Here is a 22,859-nt window from a genome sequence, read left to right on the forward strand (position 1 = left end):
CGATTAAACAGCAAATCATGAGACTCTCAGATTATGACTGCTTTCCGATAGGCTGGATATTACAAAATTTGCACAGAAACAGTTATACAACTTGGATAATTACTTTGCCATCTGTGAGCATCAATGGTGCTGGTGGAAGAGGACAGCAGGGACCCGTCAGGTATGCTGACTTTATGTCATTCAGGCTTCTAGGACATTATTAACTCTGCAACAGATGTAGTTACTTCGTTTCAGAGTCTAAATATGGCAAGTTCTACCTGAAATTCTTTGGGTGGTGGTTTCACTAAAAGTAAACTTCACTAAAAGTAGGGTTCTGTTTCCTATCGAGGGGGACCCCTGGTCAGTGAGTTAACTGTTAAACCCTCTGGGAACATGAAGATCTTTGGTGTTAACTTAAGTACTGTTTTCAACATTTTGTTGGGTACTGACATGTCACAGATTCTTGAAAAAATAAAACCACCAAAAGTGACACTCAGAAAAGAATGAACCTGTTTAGAATGAACCCTGGCCTGCGTTAACATCATCAGCTGGAATGACTCATTTTGCCAGCTAGGCATTAAAACATAAGAAGTAGCAATTTGTATTTATACTCTTCATAATGTGTGGGAAAGGAGGGGAGGAGTACTCAACTGAATAATCCCTTTCCTGAAAATTCTTTGACAAAAGGATGTAAGAGTCTAGCGAAGGGAGTAATTGCACCTGTCACCTTAAACTACTTAGATTAAAATGCTACCCAAATAACAAAACAAAACAAAAAAGTAAAAAAAAAAAAACAACGCCCTCCTTTTCTTTTGGTTACTTATAGCCACAATATTGTTAAGATATAACAGATTTTGTTTTCCATATAACTAGCTATGGGGAATAAGAGAGAAGAATATCACAGATTACCAGAAAAATTAAAGAAGGGGAGCAAAGAAGCATGATTATATAGATACCCTGGAATCTCATCCGTATTAAAACTTTGTGTATAATAGGTAGATTTAAAAAACTCATCTCAACAAACAAAATCTGTATTCTTTCATGAAGAATTTGAGATATTAAAGCAGATGAGTACTTTGACTTGGAAACCTACGAGCATCAAGACATTGAACGCAACACTATGAAACAACGTTTCTAAGTACGTAAGCATTCTTATAGAAGGCCTGCCATTAGATTTCTGGAACAATTTTATTTGCAAAAATAAATTAATCCATTTCAGAATCGCATCCCCGAAAATAAATACTTGCAGAGAAGAAGTGCCATTGCAGTTGGTGTTACTACTACAAGGCTCCTGCCAAGAGCAATCATTGTGCCATCTGGTTTGACAAACTGAGAGAGCCAAAGAGTAGCCGTTCAAGTAACAGCTTTTTATCTCCATCAGTAAACTCACTGCAGATGACTATGGTCGGGATTCAAAACCTAACTCATCTGGGAATCAAGCCACACTCCATGGCTCAGCTGACTCCATACTAATGTGCATCTTGAGTACAGCCTGCTCTTTCTTAATCTAATAAATTACCCTCCTGTAAAATGAGCTGGTTCTGGGACCAATCATACAAAATCATGCTGCTGCTGCTTTTGCTTCTAATTCAGGCTATTTCACATGCTCTGTGACAACTAGGAACAGGTCACTTCAGGATTCGCCCTGAGGTTGCTTCAATGTTGTATCTTTGCTTAATGAGAACCAGATCATTTAGCCCAAGATTTTATAACAGGCAAATGACTTTCACCTCTTGACCATGTATTCAGATTTACTTGGAATGGACAATAAAAGAATGAGAATCATTATTGCAGAAATTTGTTCAGCAGTGTCAATGGCAATTAATAGTTTATTGAAGCCAAATGTAAATAGACCAAACAGCTAGGGGGAAACATCCCACAAAACCTTTCAGTTGGCCTTCAAATAGTCCTTTGACTCGAGAAGCGGTGGTTTCTTTAACTAAATATGCTTTAGGGAAAAAAACCAAACAAACGAAAGAGCCACTGCGTACTTTTCACACCATAATATCAGCGAGATATTAAATAACACAACAAAAATAAAATTAGCATCACCATCCGAAGGAACCAAAGTATCGACATCGTGAAGTTCTCTACCTACAGGTCAAAGTGAGTCGTTTTCTTAGGGTACAGGTTAGAGTTTAAGAAATCATTCCAAATATCTAATCACGGTGACTCATATAACAATCTACACATTAGAATAAAGACTAGACGTACACTTGAAACCACTGTAATCTTGTGTGTCAACTATATTTGATTTTTAAAAAAAAGAGGAGAATTACAACAGGAGTCAGAGATACTGACTTTAGGGATAAATACTAGGAAATGGCATTTGTTTACGCCACAAAGTGATGAAACAGTAATCGACAATTATAAAACTAGAAGATTCTCCTGTTTGCTATTTTTTCAGGTAATGATATTCTGCCTTCACCACCTCGGCAGTAGATTGAGACTCCTACCTACTGGGAGGTATATATGCCTACGGCTATAGGGAGGTACACAGCAACATTTCTGACGTGATTATTTGCCGGAGGTCAAAATTCTACCTATAGCATCTGGAAAGAAAGCCATCCCAATGGTCGTAACAGGCGACCAATTGGCTAAATTAAGAAAAGGGAAAGAAACACTGCATGTTGATGTTATCCTGATTTCTGTGACTAACACAGGCAGGTGTTTGTGCTCAGCTCCTACATGCAGTTATGTTTAAATTTAACCATAGCAGCTGTGTAAGAGGCAACTTTCTTCCCCTCAAAAGAATACTAAGCTTTCCTGGATTAGTTCCTTATGAGACAGTACACTCCTAATCCTGTACTCCCCAACTTTGGATCGTTACGGCACGCTGCCCTTTCCCTGTCTTCGCGACCAGATAGCTGTAGTGTTGGAAGTGACCTTAACGTTTCATCTAGTCCGTGCCCTCATGTCACTGTTTCCTATATACTACTTTTCTCTTTAAAGGCTGTAGTGGTAAAGGTAATACTTGCAGCTATTCGTCAGCCTGGCAACTGCCCTCTTACTCTATTTACTTCAAAGCCAACTTTTCGGGAGCCCAGAACCACGGAGATAAATGCTCGCTGCCCCTCCTTCTAATTCCCCTAGTGGAAAGCCTTGAAAGCTGGCCTGCAGAAGCATGAAGTGTTGTATTCTGTATTCCCTAAAGCTGTATAACGAGGGAAAAACATTTGGGAGAATAGTAACTGCGGTAACAAACTTACTCGACATAGTACGTCCCATACTGAGGGTCCTCTATTTTCTCCCAGCCATAAGGAAGTTCTGTAAATTAAAAAGAGAAATGGAGTAAAATGCCAGATTCCAAACCAGCAGAAAAGAATTCACCACGAGTGAATTGGAGTGTCTTTTATTTCATGACGCTAACATTTGGGAGACCGACAGAAAGCTGAGGACTCACTTTCAAAGAACAAACACAGTTTGAGTCCGAGTGGCTTCTTCAATAGCTAGTGAGTGTCTCAGCAGGTAATTAGAAGCCCAGAACAAAAGATGACATTCAACTCAAAAGCGTTGACATGAATCCTAAGCCATAAAAATGTTAATTATTTAAAAAATCATCTGGTATGGATCTTTCATTTAAACAGCTTTATAATGGGGCACCTGGGTGGTTCGGTGGGGTGAGTGCTCAACTCTTAAACTGGCTCAGGTCATGATCTCATGGCTCGTGGGTTCCACTGACAGTGTGGAGACTCTCTCTCTCTCTCTCTCCCCCCTCCATTCCCCTCCCCCAAATTGAATAAATAAACTTAAAAAAAAAAAAACAGCTTATAATGCTGATGCAAGTCACACCCTATAGTTCAATACAAGCAGCAGCTACGTGTTCAATTTTTCACTATTATACATACGACTTGTCAATGATTTCTACTATTCTGACCCACTTCTCCCCCTAAAAAAAGTCCAGCCTTGGATTTTTGCCATTTCAGGTGGGCAATCTAGATTTCCTTAAAATCTAAGAAAAATACCTACTTTCTCTTGCATTAATTTGAGTTTCTGAATGAAAATATAAAATAACTACCACAGCTCCTTGTGTAGGATCCGTATTTGTGTCTGGTAACAAAGGAATATCTTATGCAGGGTTATTATATATTATTTAGCCCAGGTAACTAATAAAATATAACCAGAAAAACCAAAGGTAGCTGAATTTCTGATACTTAAAAAAAAATAAAAAATTCCAGTCTTTCCAATAGAGACCGAAACTGTCAAGAAAAAAATCCTCTTTTCCTTTCCACTGTTTTCCTAGTTAAAGCTTCTGAAGAATCATTTTATTAGTGAGACGCAGATTTAGTTGGCAGGAATGTTCCTAGCAGGTGGTTTTAATGCTAGCAGTTTACACGTAGGAGCCCAGCAAGAGGGAGTTTTTTAAAAACCCAGTTATACACTATGATGATCCGTACTTTTATTGTCAATTTCTTTGAGAATGTTCTTCTGCCAGGCCAAAACACACACATGTGTGTGTACATGTACACACACACACACACACACACACACACACACACACGACGTATGCTAGACAGCAAATAGGCTTAGAATATATCCAAAGATTTATTAATTCTTTATCACTTAGCTGCAGTTTTGATGCATGGACTTTGTAAGGAAAAATTTCACTGTAATGAACCTGACAAGCTATCCAGACTATTATGCTAATAAAATTATTTCACATTCAGAATAAAAGGAGAGAATAGATGACTAGCCTCTGGATGAAAAGCTCTGAATCACCTTCATCCCCTTTCTCCCTCCTATTTTTCTGCCTGTGTATATACATTGATTGGTGGTTTTGAAGCTTGGTGAGTTTTTGTGGTTCTCCTTTGAAGGTCCTGGCTGAAATGTCTGAGGTGGAAAAGATGAGTATCGTTGAAAACGGCTGTATGAAAACAGAATAAAACAGCTGAGAAGAACTGAGACCACTTCAGTTCGCTTTGATCTTCCACAGCTATGCAGCAAATAACTGTCAATTAAGTAGGTACGATAGTTTATACCAGGCAACTGTTACATGGGTAGGAGTATTTGCTGGCTTATTCTGTAAAAAATAAAAAAAGGTCTTTCATAATATTACCAAAGCATTACCATTAAGGATCTTCCATGAAAGAGATTTTTTTTCTTTAATAGGAAGTTTCTTGAAATAGCACGGGAACTGAATGGTGCTGAGTAAGGATGGGTGCTATTACTGCACCATGGCTGGATTTATGCTTTGTCTTTAGAAAAGTTTGCAGAATTGCAAGAACTGTAGACAGAGCTGAAACATTCCACTTGGTATCTAAACAACTTGCCAAAAAAATGTATTAATACTTAATAAGGATACAAGATCGACATAAATAGATTTCAGTGTTAATCTGGAGTTGAGTCAGCATTTTAATTAGCAACTAACAGATAAAGCACAGCCCTTTCTTTAGGAGAGTAAACAAACTGGTACTTTATCTCCTGGGTTACTTACTTAAAAATTTTTTTATGTTTATTTTTGAGAGAGAGAGAGACAGAGACAGAGGGAGAGTGAGGGTGCCAGCAGGGGAGGGGAAGAGTGACAGGGAGACAAAGAATCCCAAGTAGGCTCCACACTGTCAGCACACAGCCCGATGTAGGGCTTGAACACATGAACTGTGAGATCATGACCTGAGCCGAGACCAAGAGTTGGACGTTTAACTGACTGAGCCACCTAGGCGCCCCGACTTACTTTTTTATTATTTATTTGTTTTTATTTTGAGAGAGAGAGAGAGAAAGAGAGAGAACATGAGCGAGCAGGGGAGAGGGGCGGAGGGAGACAGAATCTTTTTTGAAAAAATTTTTAGATGTTTATTTATTTTTGAGAGAGAGACAGACAGACAGACAGACACACAGAGCGTAAGTGTGAGAGGGGCAGACAGAGAGGGAGACACAGAATCTGAAACAGGATCCAGGCTCCGAGCTGTCAGCACAGAGCCCGACGCGGGGCTCGAACTCACAAACTGCGAGATCGTGACCTGAGCCAAAGTCAAATGCTTGACTGACTGAGCAACCCAGATGCCCTGAGAGAGAGAATCTTAAGTAGGCTCCGTGCTCAGCATGAAGCCCAGCGCAGGACTCAATCCCACGACCCTGGGATCATGACCTGAGCCAAAATCAAGAGTTGAACGCTCAACCGACTGAGCTACCCAGGCACACTTCTGGGGCTACTTTTAGTTATGGTTTTAAACCTTTACTACTGATACCTTTAGCCAGTTTTCTGCAGAGCAGGTTAATGCAGATAAAGGAGCAGTTATTGCTTGCCCATTTAAAATAAAGTTAAAAGCAAAATTAAAACACTTAGCGATTTTATACACTATCCACTGGCTCAATTAATTCACTGACTTCCTCTTTTCCCTCTCTTCCTCTTTCCTTCTTCCTTATGCAAAAATAATTAGAAACCCAACCCAGTTCTTGACCTCAAAAAGTTCACAGTCTAAGCAGAGAAGCAGAGAAGAGAAATTACATAATCAAGATAAACACTAGCTTTTTGGGGGTGTGCAGTGGAAGGATACCAATTGGCTCATAAGAGTAGCTACCAGGAAAATCTTCTAAAAGAGGGTGATGTTTGGGCAGTCTTTAAGGATGATTTGGAAATGGAGAGAATGGGGTCATTCCAACAGATCAAAGAGACTGAGGGGTTAAGAATGGGTGGCATTTTCAGTAATTACAAATAATCTGACAGGACTGGAGTGAAGGCTGTGTGCAAGGTGTTTATCCTATAAGCAAGCATCAAACCACATTTCTTGAGGGCCATGTTAAGGATTCTGATCTTTATTTAGATAACAATGGAACAAAATTAAGTTCATATTTGAGAAAGATTAGGGGGCTGCAGTAACAGAGGATGGAATCAATGGAGTGGAGAATAAAAGACAGACAAATTAGAAAATGGTTAATAGCCTAGATAAGGAGCCATGAAGGCTGGAACTAAGGCAGTGGTAGAAGGAATGGAGAGAGAGAATGTTTCATAGAAGGCAAAGTAACAGGATTCAGAGACTAACATGAGATCGAAGGAGGAAAAGACAGGAGGCAGCCAAGATGATGCCCAGGTTATTGGCTCTTCTGGCATCAGACCGATACATTAACAAATATTTATTGAATACCTACCATGAGAGTAGCTGTGGGAATAGGAGAGAGGTATTAATTTCCATTTAGAGGCATTTAGGGGAGAAATCATATGTAAAAACTGCCTAGTACATTCCCCAGCACCAATGGACACTCAAGAGATGGCAGGTGTTTATTTACTTATTTAATTTTTTTTTAATATGAAATTTATTGTCAAATTGGTTTCCATACAACACCCAGTGCTCATCCCAACAGGTGCCCTCCTCAATGCCCATCGCCCACTTTCCCCTCCCTCTCACCCCCCCTGCAACCCTCAGTTTATTCTCAGTTTTTAAGAGTCTCTTATGGTTTGCCTCCCTCCCTCTCTAACTTTTCTTTTCCTCTTCCCCTCCCCCATGTCTATCTCTTAAGTTTCTCAGGATCCACCTAAGAGTGAAAACATATAGTATCTGTCTTTCTCTGTATGACTTATTTCACTTAGAATAACACTCTCTAGTTCCGTCCACGTTGCTACAAAAGGCAATATTTCATTCTTTCTCATTGCCAAGTAGTATTCCATTGCATATATAAACTGCAATTTCTTTATCCATTCATCAGTTGATGGACATTTAGGCTCTTGCCATAATTTGGCTATTGTTGAAAGTGCTGCTATAAACATTGGGGTTCAAGTGCCCCTATGCATCAGCACTCCTGTATCCCTTGGGTAAATTCCTAGCAGCGCTATTGCTGGGTCATAGGGTAGGTCTATTTTTAATTTTTTGAGGAACCTCCACACTGTTTTTCAGAGCGGCTGCACCAATTTGCATTCCCACCAACAGTGCAAGAGGGTTCCTGTTTCTCCACATCCTCGCCAGCATCTATAGTCTCCTGATTTGTTCATTTTGGCCACTCTGACTGGCGTGAGGTGATACCTGAGTGTGGTTTTGATTTGTATTTTTCTGATAAGGAGCGACGCTGAACATCTTTTCATGTGCCTGTTGGCCATCTGGATGTCTTCTTTAAAGAAGTGTCTATTCATGTCTTTTGCCCATTTCTTCACTGGATTGTTTTCAGGTGTGGAGTTTGGTGAGTTCTTTATAGATTTTGGATACTAGCCCTTTGTCTGATATGTCATTTGCAAATATCTTTTCCTATTCCATTAGTTGCCTTTTAGTTTTGTTGATTGTTTCCTTTGCAGTGCAGAAGCTTTTTATCTTCATGAGGTCTCAATAGTTCATTTTTGCTTTTAATATCCTTGCCTTTGGAGATGTGTCGAGTAAGAAATTGCTGCGGCTGAGGTTAGAGAGGTTTTTTCCTGCTTTCTCCTCTAGGGTTTTGATGGTTTCCTGTCTCACATTCAGGTCCTTTATCCATTTTGAGTTTATTTTTGTGAATGGTGTGAGAAAGGGGTCTAGTTTCATTCTTCTGCATGTTGCTGTCCAGTTCTCCCAGCACCATTTGTTAAAGAGACTGTCTTTTTTCCATTGGATATTCTTTCCTGCTTTGTCAAAGATGAGTTGGCCATACTTTTGTGGGTCCATTTCTGGAGTCTCTATTCTATTCCATTGGTCTATGTGTCTGTTTTTGTGCCAATACCATGCTGTCTTGATGATTACAGCTTTGTAGTAAAGGCTAAAGTCTGGGATTGTGATGCCTCCCGCTTTGGTCTTCTTCAAAATTACTTTGGCTATTCGGGGTCTTTTGTGATTCCATACAAATTTTAGGATAGCTTGTTCTAGCTTCGAGAAGAATGCTGGTGCAATTTTGATTGGGACTTGCACTGAATGTGTAGATTCTTTTGTGTGGTATTGACATTTTAACAATATTTATTATTCCAATCCATGAGCACAGAATGTTTTTCCATCTCTTTGTATCTTCTTCAACTTCCTTCATAAGCTTTCTATAGTTTTCAGCATATAGATCTTTTACATCTTTGGTTAGGTTTATTCCTAGGTATTTTATGGTTCTTGGTGCAATTGTGAATGGATCAGTTTCTTTGTCTTTGTGTTGCTTCATTATTAGTGTAGAAGAATGCAATTGATTTCTGTACATTAATTTTGTATCCTGTGACTTTGCTGAATTCATGTATCAGTTCTAGCAGACTTTTGGTGGAGTCTATCAGGTCTTCCACGTATAATATCATGTCATCTGCAAAAAGTGAAAGATTGACTTCATCTTTGCCAATTTTGATGCCTTTGATTTCCTTTTGTTGTCTGCTGATGCTAGAACTTCCAACACTATGTTAAGCAACATCCCTGTTGTGTACCTGATCTCAGGGGGAAGCTCTCAGTTTTTCCCCATTGAGGATGACATTAGCTGTGGGCTTTTCGTAAATGGCTTTTATGATGTTTAAGGATGTTCCTTCTATCCTGACTTTCTCGAGGGTTTTTATTAAGAAAGCATGCTGAATTTTGTCAAACACTTTTTTTGCATCAATTGACAGGATCATATGGTTCTTATCTTTTCTTTTATTAATGTGATGTATCACAATGATTGGTTTGCGAATGCTGAACCAGCCCTGCAGCCCAGGAATGAATCCCACTTGATCATGGTGAATAATTCTTTTTATATGCTGTTGAATTCGATTTGCTAGTATCTTGTTGAGATTTTTTGCATCCATATTCATCAGGGATATTGGCCTGTAGTTCTCTTTTTTTTTTTTTTTTGCTGGGTCTCTGTCTGCTTTGGGAATCAAAGTAATGCTAGCTTCATAGAATGAGTCTGGAAGTTTTCCTTCCCTTTCTATTTTTTGGAACAGCTTGAGAAGGATAGGTATTATCTCTGCTTTAAATGTCTGGTAGAATCCCTCAGGGAAGCTATCTGGTCCTGGACTCTTATTTGTTGGGAGTGCTTTGATAACTGATTCAATTTTTTCGCTGGTCATGGGTCTGTTCAAGTTTTCTATTTCTTCCTGTTTGAATTTTGGAAGTGTATGGGTGCTTAGGAATTTGTCCATTTCTTCCAGGTTGTCCAGTGTGTTGGCATATAATTTTTCATAGTATTCCCTGATAATTGCTTGTATCTCTGAGGGATTGGTTGTCATAATTCCATTTTCATTCATGATTTTATCTATTTGGGTCATCTCCCTTTTCTTTTTGAGAAGCCTGGCTAGAGGTTTATCAATTTTATTTTTTCAAAAAACCAACTCTTGGTTTCATTGATCTGCTCTACAGTATGTTTAGATTCTATATTGTTTATTTCTGCTCTGGTCTTTATTATTTCTCTTCTTCTGCTGGGTTTAGGGTGTCTTTGCTGTTCTGCTTCAGTTCCTTTAGGTGTGCTGTTAGATTTTGTATTTGGGATTTTTCCTGTTTCTTGAGATAGGCCTGGATTGCAGTGTATTTTCCTTTCAGGACTGCCTTCGCTACATCCCAAAGCGTTTGGGTTGTTGTGTTTTCATTTTCATTTGTTTCCATATATTTTTAAATTTCTTCTCTAATTGCCTGGTTGACCCATTCATTCTTTAGTAGGGTGTTCTTTAACCTCCATGCTTTTGGAGGTTTTCCAGACTTTTTCCTATGGTTGATTTCAAGCTTCATAGCATTGTGGTCTGAAAGTGTGCATGGTATGATCTCAATTCTTTTATACTTATGAAGGGCTGTTTTGTGACCCAGTATGTGATCTATCTTGGAGAATGTTCCATGTGCACTCGAGAAGAAAGTATATTCTGTTGCTTTGGGATGCAGAGTTCTAAATATATCCGTCAAGTCCATCTGATCCAATGTATCATTCAGGGCCTTTGTTTCTTTATTGATCCTGTGTCTAGATGATCTATCCATTGCTGTAAGTGGGGTATTAGAGCCCCCTGCAATTACCACATTCTTATCAATAAGGTTGCCTATATTTGTGATTGTTTTATATAGTTGGGGGCTCCCGTATTCGGTACATAGACATGTATAATTGTTAGCTCTTCCTGATGGATAGACCCTGTAATTATTATATAATGCCCTTCTTCATCTCTTGTTACAGCCTTTAATTTAAAGTCTAGTTTGTCTGATATAAGTATGGCTACTCCAGCTTTCTTTTGACTTCCAGTAGCATGACAGATAGTTCTCCATCCCCTCACTTTCAATCTGAAGGTGTCCTCAGGTGTAAAATGAGTCTCTTGTAGACAGCAAATAGATGGATCTTGGTTTTTTATCCATTCTGATACCCTATGTCTTTTGATTGGAGCATTTAGTCCATTTACATCCAGTGTTATTACTGAAAGATATGGGTTTAGAATCATTGTGATGTCTTAGGTTTCATGCTTGTGGTGATGTCTCTGGTACTTTGTGGTCCTTGCAACATTTCACTTACAGAATCCCCCTTAGGATGTCTTGTAGGGCTGGTTTAGTGGTGAGGAATTCCTTCAGTTTTTGTTTGCTTGGGAAAACTTTTATCTCTCCTTCTATTCTGAATGACAGACTTGCTGGATGAAGGATTCTCGGCTGCATATTTTTTCTGTTCATCACATTGAAGGTTTCCTGCCATTCCTTTCTGGCTTGCCAAGTTTCAGTAGATAGGTCTGCTACTACTCTTATGTGTCTACCTTTGTAAGTTAGGGATTGTTTATCCCTAGCTGCTTTCAAAATTTTATCTTTATCCCTGTATTTTGCCAGCTTCACTATGATATGTCATGCAGAAGATTGATTCAAGTTATGTCTGAAGGGAGTTCTCTGTGCCTCTTGGATTTCAATGCCTTTTTGCTTCCCCAGATCAGGGAAGTTCTCAGCTATGATTTGTTCAAGTATACCTTCAGCCCCTTTTTCTCTCTTCTTCTTCTGGAATTCCTATGATACGGATATTGTTCCATTTGATTGAATCACTTAATTCTCCTATTCTCCCCTCATACTCCTGGATTTTTTTATCTCTCTTTTTCTCAGCTTCCTCTTTTCCCATAATTTTATCTTCTAATTCACCTATTCTCTCCTCTGCTTCTTCAATCTGTGTTATGGCCGCCTCCATTTTATTTTGCACCCCGCTTATGGCATTTTTTAGCTCCTCATGACTATTTCTTAGTCCCTTGATCTCTGTAGCAATAGATTCTCTGCTGTCCTCTATGCTTTTTTCAGGATGGCAGGTGTTTAAAAGTCAGAATTGATAGAACAAAAATGAAGAAGATATGATGAGGAAAAAGTTAAAGATGGTAACTGGTTTGGGGTCATGGACGTGACGTCACTGTTGAGGGCAGGAAGGGAGGGTACACAGAAGATTCAGCTCAATTTGGGAGGGAACACATTTGAGGGGCCTATGGAACATCCTGGCAGAAATATCTCACCATCTCAGGGAAACAGGGACCCGGTCCTCAAAAGAGAAACACAGAAGAGAAGGATTTGGGAGATATTGCATTTAAAAGCCATGACAGTGGACAAGATTACCTGGATATATTGTGAGAAGAAAAAGGTAGAGAACAGAACATGAGGAGTACTAGCCATTTAAGGAGCAGATGGAGAAAGTAACAACTGTCAGGGGAAGGATATCAAAAAAGACAGGGGAGCAGAGCATGGTCAATACTAATAAATGCTCTGGAAAGCTGTCGTTCAAAAGAGGCTGAAAAGAGACGTTCAAATTTGGCAGTCAGAAGTTACTGGTGACCTTAAGACAAGCACTTTCACTGAAAAGGCAGGGGGAAGAAGTCAGCATATTGTAGTAATAAAGAGGAAGACAGAAGGTGGAGTCCTTAAGAAGAGACAACTTTTTGTTGTTGTAAAAAGGATAGTTGAGAACTGGAAGGAGGGAGGGTCAAGAGAAAATGAGTTCATTTACTTTTGAGAGAGGAAAGACCTAACCATATTTTTCTGGATTAGAAGCCAAAGCATTCTCCCCAAAAGCTGATTCAAAAGGAAAAACCATTTCTGGCGTATCAAGCAGCTGGTTGGTCCTAAGGCCCATGAATTTATCTTTCTCTCCTGTTCCCGCAATAAGATTTTTCTTATTTAAATACACGAATTGCAACTGTTTTCTCATTGTGGAGCTGATAATTCTCTTTTATCTTTCTTGAAGCTCCAAAATAACATCAACACTCAATACTTTTTATAGCTTTTGGTAAAAATTTAATCTCTCTTTCATCCTAAGAGGAAAGGGGTGAATTGAGTATAAAGCAGATTCCTGATGTTGTATTTTTAAGATAACTTTTTAACCTAAACAACTAATTATTTTAGTTGAATGAAGATAGATAAGTACAGCAATTAAACTGTTAGAGCCTAAATACATGGCTGCATTCTGGAGGTCAGAAAACTAGGAAGGAAAAGGGCAAGTTTTAGAAACTAAGGTTTTTCTAGAAGACCTTAAACCTTTAGCCAAATGCAAACAATAAACATCTTAAACTGCAAAAATTTACATTTAAGATATCATTATTACTATTTCCCCTCATTCAGCATCTGGTCTGCAAGGCACGATGCAGAATACCAGTGTAAGTCAGAAATAGTGTAGCTGGAAATACTGTATTGTGGGGCGGTTTCCCCCATTCGGGGGGATGCACAGTGGAAGTGCTAATGGTTGGCTGAGCATCAAACAAACAGGCTCAGGGTTCCAAACTGTGGGATTCCCGCAGGTAAGTACAGGTGATGTTAGGAAGGCATATCTAGTTGTGGGGATGGAAAGTACCTTCCATCAAAAAGTTTTGAGGGGCGCCTGGATAGCTCAGTTGGTTAAGTATCCAACTCTTGATTTCAGCCCAGATCAAGGTCTCACAGTTGTGAGATCAAGCCCTGCATCAGGCTCTGTGCTGAGCATAAAGCCTGCTTGAGATATTCTCTCTCTCTGCCCCTTCCCTGCTCACATGTGCACTCTCCCTCTCTTAAAAAAAAAAAAAAGTTTCGAACATTCCTACTATACTAAACGCAACTGTGGTTGCATTTATATGGTTGCAACTGTGGTTGCATTTATATCTTAAGAAAGATATAATTAGGAGGACCATATAATGTATTGTCCACTTTTGAGAGTAAAAGGGACACTATTATTATCATTAATTATTCTGGAATAATTAAAAGGAATAATTAAAAAGGAATAAGTGGAGTTATTAGTTCCTGGGCTGACCAAGACATATTGTCGGTCTTAATGTAAAGAGCATCAGGGGGCGAGACTCATTCAATTTTCCAAATTTCCATAGAAGGGGGAAAGAAAGGGAGAAACGTTTCCAGTGTCTCTGAGCCCCTTAACTTTCTTCTCCAAGGAAGAAAGACTGTCTTATCTGACTGGTGAGTTTCAGAGAATGGATTCAGTATGCTTGGCTCAGGACTTGAGTTCCCTGGCTGTTTTGCACGTCAGCCTGCCTGCAGAGGGTGCAGTCTGGTCCGATTTGCCATGCCTGCCCTAGGGGAAGAGGCCCCAGCTGTACAGAAGACAGAGACTGAGGGCTGAAGGCTGCCTCCTGCAGGGGTAAAACACCAGTAAGCCCATACAGATGCAGAGCTAAAGTCAGGTTCACTCATCAGCTAGCATTTTAACCCATCTGATTCCTTGGTCTTATTTCAGCATTGACTCCAACCTGGTGAATGAAGACAGACTTCCTATTTATGTCTTGCACCCAGAACTTCATAGAGATTAAAAAATATTTTCAAGGAGACCAAAATAATCTGGAAGACAGAGTAACTTCTTTCCTTCCTTTCCTCCTCTCCTCCTTCCAAACATGTAAGTCCCTACTGAAGAGATATACAAATGAAGAAGACAAAATCACTGCTCTTATAGAATGTATGTATCTAGTTATACTGCAATGGAACACGTGCTACAATGGAAAGGTGCATATGGTACTGCTGAGCACAGAGAAGAGAACACCTAATTCTGACCTGCAGAGAATGACAAGAGGAGGCTATGACGAAATCATACTTTAGAACTGAGCTTGGAAGGATCACTAGATATGAGCCAGGTGAACACAGGGAGCAAGGCTTGTTCCTGACCAAAGAGATGGACATGTGGCAAAGGCAAAGAAAACAACTATGTCATATTTATGACATGAAATTACTTTGGAAAAAACGAAAATACTTTGAAAAAATAAATGTAGAATATGGTTCAACTGTAAAAAATCTTTAATATTTTCACCAAAGAGTTTAGATTTTATTCTGTGACTGTAAGAGCCATTATAGGTTTCTGAGGAAGGGACAGGTATAAGGCAGTTGTATTTTAGAAGAATTTGTAGCCCATGTAGCCAAAGGTTTTTGATCATGTAGCCTTATCAGCCAAACATGTCGAATGTACTTCCAAGATGTGTTTATTCATAAATATATATGTACTGCTCTAATATGTACATAATAAAGGGGCGCCTAGGTGGCAGAGTTGGTTAAGCGTCCAACTTCAGCACAGGTCATGATCTCACAGTTCATGGGTTCGAAACCCCGCATCGGGCTCTGTGCTGAGAGCTCGGAACCTGGAGCCTGCTTCGGATTCTGTGTCTCCTTCTCTCTCTGCCCCTCCCCTGCTCGCACTCTCTCTCTTTCTCTCTCAAAAATAAATAAATATTTAAAAAAAAAATCCTTGGGGCGCCTGGGTGGCGCAGTCGGTTAAGCGTCCGACTTCGGCCAGGTCACGATCTCGCGGTCCGTGAGTTCGAGCCCCGCGTCAGGCTCTGGGCTGATGGCTCAGGGCCTGGAGCCTGTTTCCGATTCTGTGTCTCCCTCTCTCTCTGCTCCTCCCCCGTTCATGCTCTGTCTCTCTCTGTCCCAAAAATAAATAAACGTTGAAAAAAAAAATTAAAAAAAAAATCCTTAAAAGATATGTACATAATAAAGCATACAAAAGACAAATTTAAAAAGGAGATGAAGACTAAATAAATAATCATTGTGATTTTATCTCCATGTGGCTTAAAAAAGCTCACATATGAAGTATATGAAGTATCAGCTCTGTTTACTTACTGGTCACTTGGGCTTGCATATTGGTATTATCTTCAACAGGCAGTATCTATGTGAAATCCTTAAGTCACATTTCAATTTTTATGAATTAAAAACTATATAACCTAGCTTACGTATCCACTTAACTGGGCACAAGTAACGTGTAAAACTTCACAGTGCCCTGACAACTTCTGCTATGTCCATTTTTCCCTCAAGACACTCTGGGTACTGTATGGAATAATCTACAGACAGAATGAGAAAGAATGCATTGCCAGTCTGTGTATAAAATAGTGGAGAAACTTATTTTTCCCCCCAGTAGGCGCATAATGAAAAATAAGCTCAACATTGTCCTCTTGTAGACCAATAGACAATCTGAGCACCACCATTTTGGAGAGCACTCGCGTTAACGATATATTGGAGGGGGAGATGTAACCGGAGAAAAAGACCAAGAGTAATCCAAGTTTGTGGTGACTGGAAGGATGAAGGTATAAAAGAAAAGAAAACATAGAAAAAGCATATGGATAGACAGCTATGTAAAAAAACCAACAGAGCAAAATGTTCATGGTAATATCTCAGTGATGGGTAAATTACTGTAAAATTCTTTCCGTTTTTCTATACAGTGGAAAATTTTCATAATAATGTATTGGCAAAATATTGAACAAAGAAAGAGGAGCAGGGATTGGAAACAATATAGGGAATACAGCAAGAGGTGAGGAAGAAGCAAATAGAACTCTGAACCTCTGGCCCAGATGATTATGAGCAAGGTGCCTGTGACAGAAAGAGGGATGGGGTGACTTTAGGAGAAAGATGTTCAGTTAAGTTTTAAATATGTGTATTAGAGGGGTGCCTGGGTGGCTCAGTTGGTTAAGCGTCCCACTTCGGCTCAGGTCATGATCTCACGGTTCGTGGGTTTGAGCCCTGCATTGGGCTCTGTGATGACAGCTCAGAGCCTGGAGCCTGTTTCAGCTTCTGTGACTCCCTCTCTCTCTGCCCCTCCCCCACTCGCACTCTGTCTCCCTCTGTCTCAAAAATAAACATTAAAAAAAAATTTTTTTAAATATGTTTATTAGAAGTGCTACTTAAGCAATTTTTAAAAAAAGTCTCAAATGCAGTAGGAAATACAGAAACAGAAGCCAAAACAGGACAATACTAGAGAGTCAATAAGGGGGCCAGCCAGCTATTGTAAATTAATGGTTAAATCTATGAAAAGAAATACATTGTACAAGGGAAAAGAGAAAAAGGCATAGAACTGCGCTGCAACAATCAGTGGGCAGGAAAAGGAAACGGAGACGAGCAATAGAGACATGCCCAAGAAGACTAAATACCGCATTTACGAGCTTTAAAAGGTAAAATTCTCTGGGCTTATATATTCTAGTTTACCTTTACAGGAGATGATTTCACCAGATGGAACTTACTGATGAAAGCCTTTAGACAAGGGAGGTACGTCATAAGAAATGATTTAGGGGTGCCTGGGTTGGCTCAGTTGGTTGAGCGTCTGACTTCAGCTCAGGTCATGATCTCGCAGTTTGTGAGATTGAGCCCCATGCCAGGCTCTGTGCTGACAGAGCCTGCTTGGGATTCTCTTTCTCTCCCTCTCTCTGTCCCTCCCCAGCTCATGTGCTTGCACCCGCTGTCTCGAGCTCTCTCTCTCAAACATTACAAAAAAAAAATAAAACAAATAATTTACATGCAACAAAATACAGAGATCTTAAATGCTCAATTATAAAAGAGTTTTGGCAACTGCCATATGCCTTCCTAACTACTGCCCCAAACAAGGTGGAGAATATATTCATTACTCCAGAGAATTATTTCAATTCACCCACTTCCCGGTTCCCCACCTCATTTTCCAACTTCTTGCAGCAAAGATGAGTCTGCCTGTTCTCAGACTTTAATTAATGGATAATTGAGTACCTGTTCTTTTGTTCTGGCTTATTCTATTCAACGTTTCTGAGATTCATCCATGTTGTTGAGTGTTATCAACAGTTTTTTCTTTTTATTGATGACTAGTATTTCACTGCATGAATATACCAAAAATTGTTTATCCATTCTTCTGTTGATGGATATTTCGGATGTTTCCAGGTCTGTGTTATTATGAATAAGGCTGTCGTGATCATTCAGGTGGAGTCTTTTTGGGAACGTATGTTTTCATTTCTCTTGAGACAATGCCCTATGGGCAACTGCCAAAAGTTCTCCAAAGTGTTCACATAATTTTACATCCCTACCAACTAGTGAAAGTTCCAGGTGCTCTACAATCTCACCAATCTTTGGTACCCTTCAGTGTATTGGGCTCTAGCCCTTCCAGGGTGTGAATGGCCTCTCACTGTAATGATGACTAATGATGATAAGCACCTTCTCATATCCTTATTGTCTATTCTCTTGTCTTCTTTGGTCAAGTGTCCAAGTTCTTTGGCCATCTTAAAAAAACTTTATTAAGGTACAGTTTGCATATTATAAAATTAATCTGTTTTGAATATTCAATTCCATGAGTTTTAATAATTAACTGAGTTGTGAAACCATCACCATAATTCAGTTTAAGAAGATTTCCATCACCCCAGTAAGATCCCTCATGCTGGGGGTGCCTGGGTGGCTCAGTCGGTTAAGTATCTGACTATTTTGGCTCAGGTCACGATCTCACGGTTCATGAGATTGAGCCCCGTGTCAGGCTCTGTGCTGACAGTGTGGAGGCTGCTTGGGATTCTTTCTCTCTTCCTCTGCCCCTCCCCCGCTCACTCTCTCTCTCAAAATAAACATTTACAAAGAGGGGAAAAAAAGATCCCTCATACTCTTAATCTCTTAATCCCTTAATCTCTATTCCCATCCTCACTGCTGGGCAACCACCAGTAATCTACTTTCTGCCTCTATAGCTTTGCTTATTCCAGACATTTCATATAAATGGAATCATGCAGTAGTTGGTCTTTTGTATCTAGTTTCTGTCACCCAGAATAACATTTTGAGGTTTGCTCATGTTGTAGTATGTATATGATTTCATTCCTTTTTTATTGCCGTATAGTATTCTATTACATGATTACACCAGATTTTATCTATCCATTCATTGGCTGATGGACATGTGAATTGTTTCCTCTTTTGGGCTTTTATGAATAATGCTTCTCTGAATATTTACAGGCAAGTCTTTGTGGGCATATGTTTTCATTCCTTTTGGGTAGGTACCTAGAAGTGGAATTGTGAGGAGATACGGTAAATTTATATTTAATATTTTAAGAAACTGCCAAACTGCTTTCCAAAGCAGTTGTACCATTTTACATCTGCCCAGCACCTTATAAGGGTTACCATTTCTTCTCATCCTCACCAACGCTTGTTATTATCTGTTTTTTTCTGATTATAGTCATTCTAGTGGATAAAGTGGTATATCACTGTGGTTTTAATTTGCATCTCCCTAATGACTAATAATGTTAAGTATATTTTCTAGTGGTTATTGGACATTTGTGTATCTTCTTTGGTGAAATGCCTACTTAAACATTTTGCTCATTTTAAGGGTTCCTGGGTGGCTCAGTTGGTTAAGCATTTGGACTTCGGCTGAGGTCCATGATTTCGTGGTTCGTGGGTTTGAGCCCCATTTCGGGCTCTGACAGCTCAGACCCTGGAGCCTGCTTTGGATTCTGTATCTCCTCTCTCTCTGCCCCTCCCCCATTTGTGCTCTATCAAAAAAAATTTTTTTTAAATAATTTAAAAAAATAAGTATTTTGCTCATTTTTAATTTTGGGTTTTTGTCTTATTAATGAGTTATAACTGTTCTTTATAGATTCAGGATACAATTCCTTTGTCAGATACATATTGCAAAACCTGGGGCTTTGACTATTCATTTTCTTAATGGTGTCTTTTGATGAATAAAAATTTAAAATTTTTATTAAGTCCTACTTATCAAGTTTTACTTTTTGTCTTTTTTTAAGTAGGCACCATACCCAGCATGAAGCCCAACACAGGGCCTGAACTCATGACGCTACGATCAAAACCTGAGTTGAGATCAAGAGCTGGACATTTAACTGACTGAGCCACCCACGTGTCCCTCAAGTTCCTCTTTTATGGCTCATGTTTTTTGTGGTCTGTATAAGAAATCTTTGCTAATCCCAAAGTTATGAAAATATTCTCCTAAATTTTCCTCTAAAAGCTTCATGGTTCTAGCTTTTATGATTGGGTCTTTGATTCATCTGAAAGTAATTTTTGTGTATGGAGTCAGGTATAGTTGACGTTCATTTTCCCTCATGAATATGCAGTTTTCCCAGCACCACTTGATAAAGATCCTCCTCTTATATTGAATTGATTGGCACCTGGGATGCAGTTTAAGTGATCACATATTGTGCATCTATTTCTGGATGCTCTGCTGTATTCCAATGGTCTGCTTGTCTATCCTGTGTCAATACCACACGGCCTTGATTATTGAGCTTTACACTAACTCTTCAAATCTGGTAGCCTATGTCCCTTACCTCTGCCCTTTTTAAGACTACTTGGCTAACTGGGGCCTTGTATTTCTATATGTATTTTAGAACTGGCCTGTCAATTTCTTTAAGACAGACTTACAGGATTTTTATTGGGATTGTATGGAATCTAGATACCAATTTAGGGAAAACGAACATCATTAACAATACTGTGTCATTCAGTCTATGAACACAGCGTATCTCCTTAATTATTTAAGTCTTCATTAAGTTCTTGCAGGGATGTTTTGTAGTTTTCAGTTTCTCTCGTGCGTCTTTCAGTAGGTTTGTACATCTTTAGTAGATTTGCTCCAAGGTAATTTTTCTTTATATCATTGCAAACAATTTTAAAATAATTCCATTTTCCAATTGGTTGTTCCTAGAAAAACTTTTAATATTGCAATCATGCTGAATGAAATGTGTAACTTTTGTTTTAATAGATTGGAGTTCAATCTATAGGAGGACTATCTGAACCTCATTCTTAGCCATTCATCTTTTTTTTAATGTTTATTTGTTTTTGAAGGAGAGAGAGATAGAGCAGGAGCAGGGAAGGGGCAGAGAGAAGACAGAGACACAGAATCTGAAACAGGTTCCAGGCTCTGAGCTGTCAGCACAGAGCCTAACACGGGGCTCGAACCCATGAGCCATGAGATCATGACCTGAGCCCAAGTCAGATGCTTAACTGACTGAGCCGCCCAGGCACCCCATAGCACCTTTATTTTTTTAACCAAGGTAATAATAGGTACCTTTTAGGTAATAAAGGTAATTACCTTTTAGGTAATAAAGGCACCTTTATTTTTTTAACCAAGGTAAATAATTTCTGATGCAGTGATACAAAACGAATGCAAATTTTATTCATCCTCACTCTATATTCAAGAAGGGATAGCAAACAATTTTGGTTGGGGTAAATTCTATATTTATGTATAAGACTAGACTATTAGACACTGTGTAATACACATAAGACAGGCAAGCATTATTATCTAAGAATTCTTAGAGAAATCTTTCTACTAAGCAGTAAAAATTGTGTGTGGGCAGGAGTGGCAGGTTGGGGTACATTAGAGACTTTCATTGAGTTGCTACTGACAGTCTAAATGAAAGATTAGCCGAGGCACGTGGGTGGCTCAGTCGGTTAAGCATCTGACTTCAGCTCAGGTTTCCTAAGTTCGAGCCCCACATCAGGCTCTGTGCTGACAGCTTGGAGACTGGAGCCTGCTTCTGATTCTGTGTCTCCCTCTCTCTGCCCCTCCCCTGCTCAGGCTCTCTCTCAAAAAAATAAACATTAAAAAAAAATTTTTTAAACTGAATGAAAGAGTAGCCATAAATAATAGCATATCTGTCCTAGTGATACTAAATTAAATATATTTTTGAAGGTTCAACAGCCATGATGAAGCTACCCTGTGGTGGAGAATGTATCTAACTTATGAAAATACTTGTTTAGAAATTTTAAAATTTGTCCTTAAAACAAATGTAAAACAAAGGGCAATGTATTTTTATTAAGACTTTCAAAAAAGATTTCACCGTATAATCCTCAAAAAGAGAGAAATAAAGCCTCTCATAAAATTAGACGCAATGACATAATTATCAGGGTCAGCTGAGTACGATATCCACCCATTGGTTATGTGCTTCTGCACATTATGGTTTTTAGGGTTTTGGAAAAGTCACTAAGCAAGAAGAACAATGCGGGATTAAGAGGATAAGTACAGTATAAAAGATTTCTGAATCTCTACCTCCATCTTCACAGTCTTCAGGGGCTTTGGCTTTCTTACAAAGACGAGGATCCAACCAGGTGGTTGTCTTGGTATTGTGGCTGCAGAATAAAGATTTCAGTTAGAAACAGTAAAATAAAGAGGGAGAAAAGTATTTCAAAAGCAAAGATCAAAAGTGACTAAAAGGTATGATGTTTGCACATTTCTCTCTGCCAGGCTCTGTTTGTACACCTCGGATTCAATAATCCTACTTTCTCAGTCTGCTACTTTGAAATTGCCATAAAGGGAAGGTAATGCCAGAGGTACTAATTTGAGAAAGACGACTGTAGGGAAGGGGTGAAATTCCAAGTACAGGCTACCAGATGCTTATTTAAGCAGTCAGAAATGTTTCAAAGGGTGGGGACATGGCCCCATCCTGTGCATTATCCAGTCGAAAAAGCTGCACTAAAACCCTTGTTTGGTGCTGGCTGAATTCCTTCCTCCCTCCCTTCAAAAGAACACCGTATTTCTTGAGTACCTGTGATGTGTGGGCATTGTGCTGAGAGCTGCGAAGATAGTGATGAACAGACAGATTCGCTGCCCTCAAAAGGGCTCTTTAAAATAAGAGTTTAGCAAAATAAAAAGTTTCCAAGCGTCTTTCTGCGACATGCAAGTAAAAATGATGGGTATAGGGGCGCCTGGGTGGCGCAGTCGGTTAAGCGTCCGACTTCAGCCAGGTCACAATCTCGCAGTCCGTGAGTTCGAGCCCCGCGTCGGGCTCTGGGCTGATGGCTCAGAGTCTGGAGCCTGTTTCCGATTCTGTGTCTCCCTCTCTCTCTGCCCCTCCCCCGTTCATGCTCTGTCTCTCTCTGTCCCAAAAATAAATAAACGTTGGAAAAAAAAAAAAATGATGGGTATAGTTAGTTAAACTCTAC

General features: G+C 39.4%; 1 protein-coding gene across 1 annotated transcript in view; it reads right to left on the reverse strand.

The window, feature by feature from the left end:
• Positions 1-22,859, reverse strand: part of MAGI3 (membrane associated guanylate kinase, WW and PDZ domain containing 3) — a 100,543-nt gene that overhangs the window by 46,117 nt on the left and 31,567 nt on the right. The window contains exons 6-7 of the mRNA XM_047082297.1: positions 21,967-22,046; positions 3,189-3,246 (exon numbers count right to left, since the gene is read on the reverse strand). Of these exons, the coding sequence (XP_046938253.1) occupies positions 3,189-3,246; positions 21,967-22,046 (138 nt within the window). The remainder of the gene's footprint in view (positions 1-3,188; positions 3,247-21,966; positions 22,047-22,859) is intronic.

This window comes from Lynx rufus, unplaced genomic scaffold (assembly GCF_022079265.1).
Source record: "Lynx rufus isolate CCGP_SWC_20201006 ecotype Redwood Valley unplaced genomic scaffold, mLynRuf1.p SCAF_2, whole genome shotgun sequence".
NCBI lineage: Eukaryota > Metazoa > Chordata > Mammalia > Carnivora > Felidae > Lynx > Lynx rufus.